Below are 7,192 nucleotides of genomic sequence, written 5' to 3' on the forward strand. Positions count from 1 at the left end.
TTTGCAGCCCGGCTTCTACGTTTGATTGACGCTGATCGTTGCGTTGAGAGTATCCAATATGGCGACCGATCGAACACCGAAGTATCGGCAGGAGATTCAGCAGGTAAGTTGGTGGCTTTTTTTCTGTAGTACTCTTTCATTTCATCTCGAACGATGCCTTGCAATATTCTCGTTGCCTATCCTTATTTATTTGCTGGTTTGACTGCCTCAAAGCTCCCGTTATCACTGGTCTCCTTGCCATGTATCGTATCTTATTTGGAACGTATCATGCGGTTGATACCCGATTTCCCTCGATATCTAGATCCTCTACTAGCGATGTATCGCCTTACTGTTCTATGGGCTGTTTTTTCCATATGCACTATGTTATACCAATCCTGCTATCATTTGGGTTTTCCTGTCTTTTTATCCATAGCATTGCTTGCTTCCCCTCAGTCTCACATCACTTCCTGTCATCCTTTCGTCAAAAGGAGCGATGCCATGTGAGAAGCAGATTGCTGCATTTCGAGTGCTGCATCCTCTGGTCAGCGGGCGAAGCTCGATCACGATGACGCATCTCTTGTCGATTCACGGCCGTCTTATGATTTCAAGGCTTCTTTGGACCAGAGCCCCTCAAATCTTTCGGTCCGGTCTGAAGCAAGACGGAGATGCTCAGGATGGCGTCAAAGAAGGCTTCAATCATTCGGAAACGGACTCGAGTTATGGTGCCAGATTTCGAATATCAGCTTGCTGACCTCTTTCACAGATGATGTTCGTCTCTGGAGAGACTGCCGAACCGTCCGTTGAAACGACAACACTGATCGAGGAGATCGTTCGCCAGCAAGTGATCGAAATCGTATGCTCTTCCTTCCAGGAGCCGTGATGCTTGATTAACACTGTAACTGCAGCTCGCACGAAGCACAACGTTGGCTACACGTCGGGGCGTGCGGTCTATTTCCACAGATGATTTGATATTCTTAATTCGACATGACAAGGCCAAAGTTTCACGTCTTAAAACCTTCCTTTCCTGGAAAGATGTCCGTAAAAATGTCAAAGACTCGGACGACAAGGGTGGCGCCGATGCTGCGGACTTCGCAGGTGCTGACGACCCGATTGCGGGAGGTGTTGTTGCTGGGCCCCAAGATGTTGCTTCCAAACCAAAAAACAAGAGAGCGCGTGTTGGCCTTGTGTGGGATGTGAACAGCTTCTACTCCATCCAGGTACCGGAGAGGGAAGACGAAGAAGATGAGGAGGAGGAGGAGCAGAACTATGCAACTCTTCAACGTCTTGCAGCAGCTGATGAACGGACAAAGAACATGACCAGAGAAGAGTATGTGTTCTGGTCGGAATGCCGTCAAGCGTCGTTTACCTATCGCAAGAGCAAGCGTTTTCGAGAGTGGGCTGGCTTTGGCATCGTGACGGAGTCGAAACCCAATGACGATATCGTCGATATCCTTGGGTTCTTGACATTTGAGATAGTCCAAACTCTAACCGAAGAAGCTCTCAAGGTCAAGGAACGCGAGGACCGGGAGAAGATCCGTCGCGGAGGAGCCGAGAGCGAAGCGGGTGAAAACACGAAGAAGCGGAAGCGAGAAACCGGTCTTTTCGATCCTCCCGAAGAGGGACGTACGCCAGTTGAACCAAGACACATCCGTGAGGCTTATCGTAAGCTTCAAGCCACTCCGAACAAGAACATTGCTATGCTCCTCCACAATGGGCGCATCCCAGCCCGTATGCCTTTGAGATTGGTAGGATCCGTTCTTGGCTGTGTTCTGATCTCCGTGCTGATATACTCCCAGATTTGACCGAGTTTTCACATCTTGTCACCATCTTACGACTCACACCGGTTTGTTTCGCGGCGTTTATACTTTTCTTTTGGCGGAGCTATGCTACGATAGATACCCATGAACTACGATTGTACGATATTTGAGGTTTTTTTAGTGAAAGCTTCCGTCATACCTTGCCCAGTTATGCATGCGTTACTGAGATTTCACAATATTGTTTCTAACATCTGTCTCATACTACATAATCAAGCATTCTGAGAAACATTCCCAGAATTTTCACAGCCCAAACAATAAAATAGATAGATTAGATAAGTATAGAGGAGGCTATTACTATATAAATAGCTAAAGCTGCTAGAATACCTATCCGAAAATTCTTAAGCTATAAGGAGCATCTAGATAACCTATTTAATTAGATATTTTCAATCTTAAGGATATGATTGCCCAGTCGTTATCCAGTTGACTAAGGTATATATCCGGCCTGCATCCCTAGAGAGTCGATGATGATAGTTCTGAGACAATACTCTTCATTGTAGCTTCTTCCCCTCACGCAGGATAAGTGGCTGCTGGATACATATCTCAATTCCTCTGGCCATATCCAGTAATTACTAGCAACTGCCCTAGACCTTCGTACAAACTCTACACGGACACAACATCCAGTCTGGGATCACTCCTCATGGACCTCAATGCACTGGCTGCATCCTTCTTGCACAACTACCTAAACGCCTATGCCGTCCTCAAACGCTCCGAACGGCCATGGGGATGTCCCCATGGCAACTTCCGAGTCGGTCGGTTGTCTTTGTGGAAGCCTTTTATCCACGTTAGCCTCGAACCAGAGAGGGGTGGCTCATAAACGCACATACATTGTATTGAATAATAATACCACTAGACCAAAAAGGCATCCGGACGATGTACTCATCAGTCTAGGGTTTCATATCCATAGTCATAGTGGTATCTTATTACAACACATTGTCATCAAACACGTCATCGACCTTGCAGAAATCTTCTGGGGAATCGTACAGTCTGACCATGTCGTCATTTTCTTCATCATCGCTGTCTAACAACACATCAATGGCTTCTGCAGCACCGCTGAGCGATGCCAGCCTTTGTAGCGCCCATTGGAGTTTCAGTAACTTGACACTTGGGAGGGGCCGATTCACTGGGTCGTCCGTCTCAAGCCGAAGCTTGTGGCCGGACCGAATCCTGGAGTTTGTTTCGACGTCGAAGAGATAAGAAGCTTCAGCGCTGCAATCTAGAGACCCTTCAAGAGATGGTTTATTGCTTAGAAGCATAGTGGAAGAACGCGGCACTGGACGCAGCCAGTAGAACTCGAGCTCAAGAGATTTCTGATCCTCGCTCATAGAAACCGGTTTCAACGCGAAGTAACCTTTGCCCCAGTATACATGCGCTTCTGGGCTGACAGAGATCCGGTTCGCGCACAGCTCAGTGTTTGAGCCCCCGAAAACATCGGCTTTCCATTCCTCAATTATACTGGGTGGCCAGAACATGGAGAGCGCTGACCAAAATCTAGTACACTTAGGACCAACGGCGGCACGAAGAGAGTAAGGGTAAATATGGGCGCTGTCCACACTCCCCTTCTTCGTTATGATGCATCGCCTGCCATCCCTTTCGAGAGACAGTCGTGTCGAGAGACAGATCTAAACGTCGCTTTTTCCTCGGGTTCGGCGTCGTCGGGGAGGCGGTGGTCGGGGTTGATGGGCTCGCAGGGGACGCAGCACCCACAGAGGTTCCGGGAACAGATGATGCAACGGATCTTTCGGTACGGGTGGTCAACCCTAAAGAGAGTTGAGTAACTTTGAAAGTGCATAGTTAGTTGCGTAGAAATAGTGAAAACACACATGGCTTGATGATGTCTGTGGAGACAACCGTTGTATACAGCGAAGTCGCAGCTAGGCTACCCGGGCTGATCTCGATCAGCGTCACATATTCTTCGAGCTTGTCGACGGGACAGAGCCACAGGGCGGCCCAAACCTCTTGCGCACAGTCTGCATTGCCGGGATCCCGGCCAAGGGCGCCACTTCGAGCTCGATCAAGCCTATCGATCAGCTCCTGACGACGACGGTCCTTCAGCTCGGCCCCGATGCCGCCGGAAATGATCTCAGACGCCACTATTATGATTATTCGTGATTCGGTAATTAGACTCAAAAGTGGATAAAATGGGGTGCTGTAGAACTAGGATTGGAAGATGGGTCATGTGGAGAAATTTTTTCATGAGCCCTAACCAAGCCCTAACCTAGTGAAGTATGAGGTCACATGATCCATGATGCGGATCTCGCCAAAGGGATAACGGGCCGAATGCAAGAGTGGAAGAAATACTACTTTGATGGGGGTACTCTGTTTATTTATGCAATGCCTAGTTTTATCCATGAAAGCTTGAGGTCATTTGCAGTTTTGTGTCTCAATCAACTGAAGAATGAGATCCTTATGCCAGAAGAAGCGAGAAATCTTTGGGCTGGAGTTGCCTCAGTTCGTCTTGACGGCAAAATCAAAGGCAATGGCACAAAAAAGTCCCCTGATCAATCATTTGTTTTCTCTGACCCACAGACCTGCCGCCGCTATCGTACTGGAACAATTCTACAGATGTTTTGCTGAAGAAGTCGGCCCAGGCGTAGGTATCGTTTCTGAAAGGTCATGCGTCGGTCAGGGAGGCGTTGATTTCCACATAACCACCCCTGGCTGGACATTTCCCCTAGTGATAACCCAGATCGGCGCGCTGTCACAGAGCACATTCATGAGTGATGGACTAAGCCTCGGGCGCAAGAGTTTATGATGACTGGTGAGGCGCGACTTGGGGATTCTACCCTTGTGAGAAGTGAGTACAGGAACAATCTTGTTCTGAGCAGGATCTGACGACGATCGGAGGACGAAACAACTGCAAAGCTTGAAGACTGTTTTCTCGGGATAATCGTATTTGATGTCCGCCATTTGGATACCAAATGGCAAAAAGGCCAGAACCGCACTATAAACCAAAAGCACGTTGATAATCTGAAGGCAGAATTCCAGATGAACATAAGACGGTACGCCATTGACGCCCGGATGTGGGTGACACTATCGAAAGGCAACTTTGAAGCTTCCCTTAAGTGGATACACCGTCGATCTACCAACCAGGAGCCAGCTTTGCTGGCTTCTATTAAGGTAGTTCTAGGTACTGTTGAACACATTATTACACTTCTATTTCTACTACACTACTGAAACCCTGCCGTGAATCCACCTGAAGTTGCGGGATTCCATGGCCAGACTGTCTATCCCCTCTTTGTCTTCATGGCAAAATTCATGATCCTGTCTGAGGGGCGGCGCAGAAGGCCAACAGTGTCATATACTCTGTGTCAGAGACGCAAAATCCAATGTAATCAAGAGAGACCCACAGTAATTATCTGCAGTCCAGAAGCGGTGCTTACATCTACAAGAACCAGGGTCCTCAGCCTCACTCTCCTGGCCCACCTCCGCAGCGCCATCCTGGCCAATGTCTGATGGTCGAGCATGAAGAGTCGATGCTCAAGGTTCGTAAAATCATGAACATGAACCCAAACCAGTTCCAGCAGAAGGTTCAATCATTGGTGCGTCCGGCGCCCTGAGCATGGTCAGCATACGGTGCATAGTACTTGAGGGGGTATTGCTGTGACTTCCTCAGATGGACTTACACTCAGCCAGTTCCTGCTCAGTCAATTGTCTGAGACTGTTGATGGCAGGAACATCACCCTTGGTGACACTTTTGACCGTTTCCACGGCTCTGCCAATCATCCCCTTGCGCGTAAGGGCATACGTCGCCATCTTGGCCTCGAGCTTGATCACGCCGATTCGCGGGTCTTCCGGGCCACCGTCATGCACACCGTCGCCCAGATCACCTAACCAAGCCTTCAATGCAGGCGAGTAGTACTTCTTCACGGTCTCCTGGTCCGCGACCAGAGACGCGGTGCCCGAGATCGAAGCCCAGGAGCCATTCGCGGGATCCAGGAAGGACATGTTGACTTCCGACGGGTGGACGGTGAGATCCATCGTCTTGCTTGAGAAGAGATTCGTGTGCATGATGAGGTCGATGCCGCCGTGCTCCTGTAACCCCAGTATGGGTCAGCTCTTTTCCGTCGTTCTGGTAGGAAGAATGATATGGTACCTGTCCTGCTAGCGCCATGCACCGCGAAGTCAAGAGGTTCGAGTCGGACAGCTGCGTCGTCAACATGCCAAATTTGGTCTCGGTGATGAAGTTGACCATGTCCTCGACTTTTTGCTGGAGAGGGGGGTCCTCGAAGCACTTGGCCTTGTAGGGGTCGACGGGCTGGTTGCCAGTGCTTGTGTTGATTGTGGAAGACATTGTGTATAGCACAGATAGACAGGATAAGAAATCAATATGAGCAGTCGTTCGCTTGGTAAACTAACTATAGGGAAGAGGCAACGAAGGCCGGCAGTATATATACGCCAACAACGGGTACGATTATCGGCTGTTCCGATCCCAGACGGACTGACGTATAGCCATGTCTATTTGTTTGAGCTTGGGACCAGCGACGGGGAACAAGAGCGTCTCCAGCCAATCAAACATGGAGTCTGACAAGGGGCAGCGTAGATCCAGAGGTATGTCTGGAGCACAGTATGGGTGATGATGATGTTGTTGTATGCAAGGTTGACCACCGAGATCTGGCGTAGCAGTGACGTCAAAGCAACATCAACCCAGAATTCTTGAGTTCATCGAGATTTCCACGGGCGATTAGATGTGTAATCACCATTAGTGGCTATGTGGCCATTATGCAAAAAATCAATGGTCGTTCAGTGGCATTGTTCATGTTGATCAGAGTGAAGAAGTGGAAATGGTAGTGAAGACGAGTATTCATGCCTCTGCAAATACATACTAGCGGAGCAAGTCTGGAAGTACCAGACTCTGATTTGTCTCCTCCTACTTAAGAGGACTGGTCCAACAAATAAAGCCAAATATTCGGACATCGCAATTTATGTTTCGATCTATTTATGGAAAGTTGGTGTCGAAAGGGAAGGGAAGCAGTATTTAAAGTGCTTTGGACAGAACAAAGACTTTCAAAATATTATATTTGTACATTAGATATTACGTATTTGGCTATCTATACAACTCATCCCTCGCCTTCAGATGGGCAGGACGACGGCCAGAGGCATGAATGTCTTCGCGAGAATTCCAGAATACTTCAAGCGATAGATCATCAGTGCTAACCACAAAGCGGCTAGAATGTTATATCGAGACGATCCTCGGTTATCAGATATCAGAATGTCACAAGTGTGCCACAAATTTCGAACAAAGCCCGAGTCGAAGAAGGAAAGGAAGTGGCCTTGATGAAAGCTCGCGCCTCGTTGCGATGCTGATGACAAGGACGCCCTGTATGATTCCTGTCTCTTATCTACATCTGACGCTGCCGACGATCTTACGCGTGTAGCTCACCGAAGGCTCTCTAAAA

General features: G+C 48.6%; 2 protein-coding genes across 2 annotated transcripts; one reads left to right on the plus strand and one right to left on the minus strand.

Moving 5' to 3' along the window:
* Positions 1-58: 58 nt before the first annotated feature.
* Positions 59-1,781, plus strand: CDV56_103215 (transcriptional regulator SPT3; the record flags this gene model as incomplete). The annotated part of the gene is made up of 3 exons (XM_026756834.1): positions 59-103; positions 743-832; positions 885-1,781. 3 exons carry the CDS (start codon positions 59-61, stop codon positions 1,779-1,781), a joined length of 1,032 nt encoding a protein of 343 aa, XP_026610400.1.
* Positions 1,782-2,716: 935 nt separating this feature from the next.
* On the minus strand, positions 2,717-6,087 carry CDV56_103491 (blue light-inducible protein Bli-3; the record flags this gene model as incomplete). The annotated part of the gene is made up of 5 exons (XM_026757110.1): positions 2,717-3,273; positions 3,347-3,553; positions 3,617-3,886; positions 5,420-5,828; positions 5,890-6,087. 5 exons carry the CDS (start codon positions 6,085-6,087, stop codon positions 2,717-2,719), a joined length of 1,641 nt encoding a protein of 546 aa, XP_026610401.1.
* Positions 6,088-7,192: the final 1,105 nt, after the last annotated feature.

The sequence above is a fragment of the Aspergillus thermomutatus genome (genome assembly GCF_002237265.1).
Source record: "Aspergillus thermomutatus strain HMR AF 39 chromosome Unknown NODE_320, whole genome shotgun sequence".
Lineage (NCBI taxonomy): Eukaryota > Fungi > Ascomycota > Eurotiomycetes > Eurotiales > Aspergillaceae > Aspergillus > Aspergillus thermomutatus.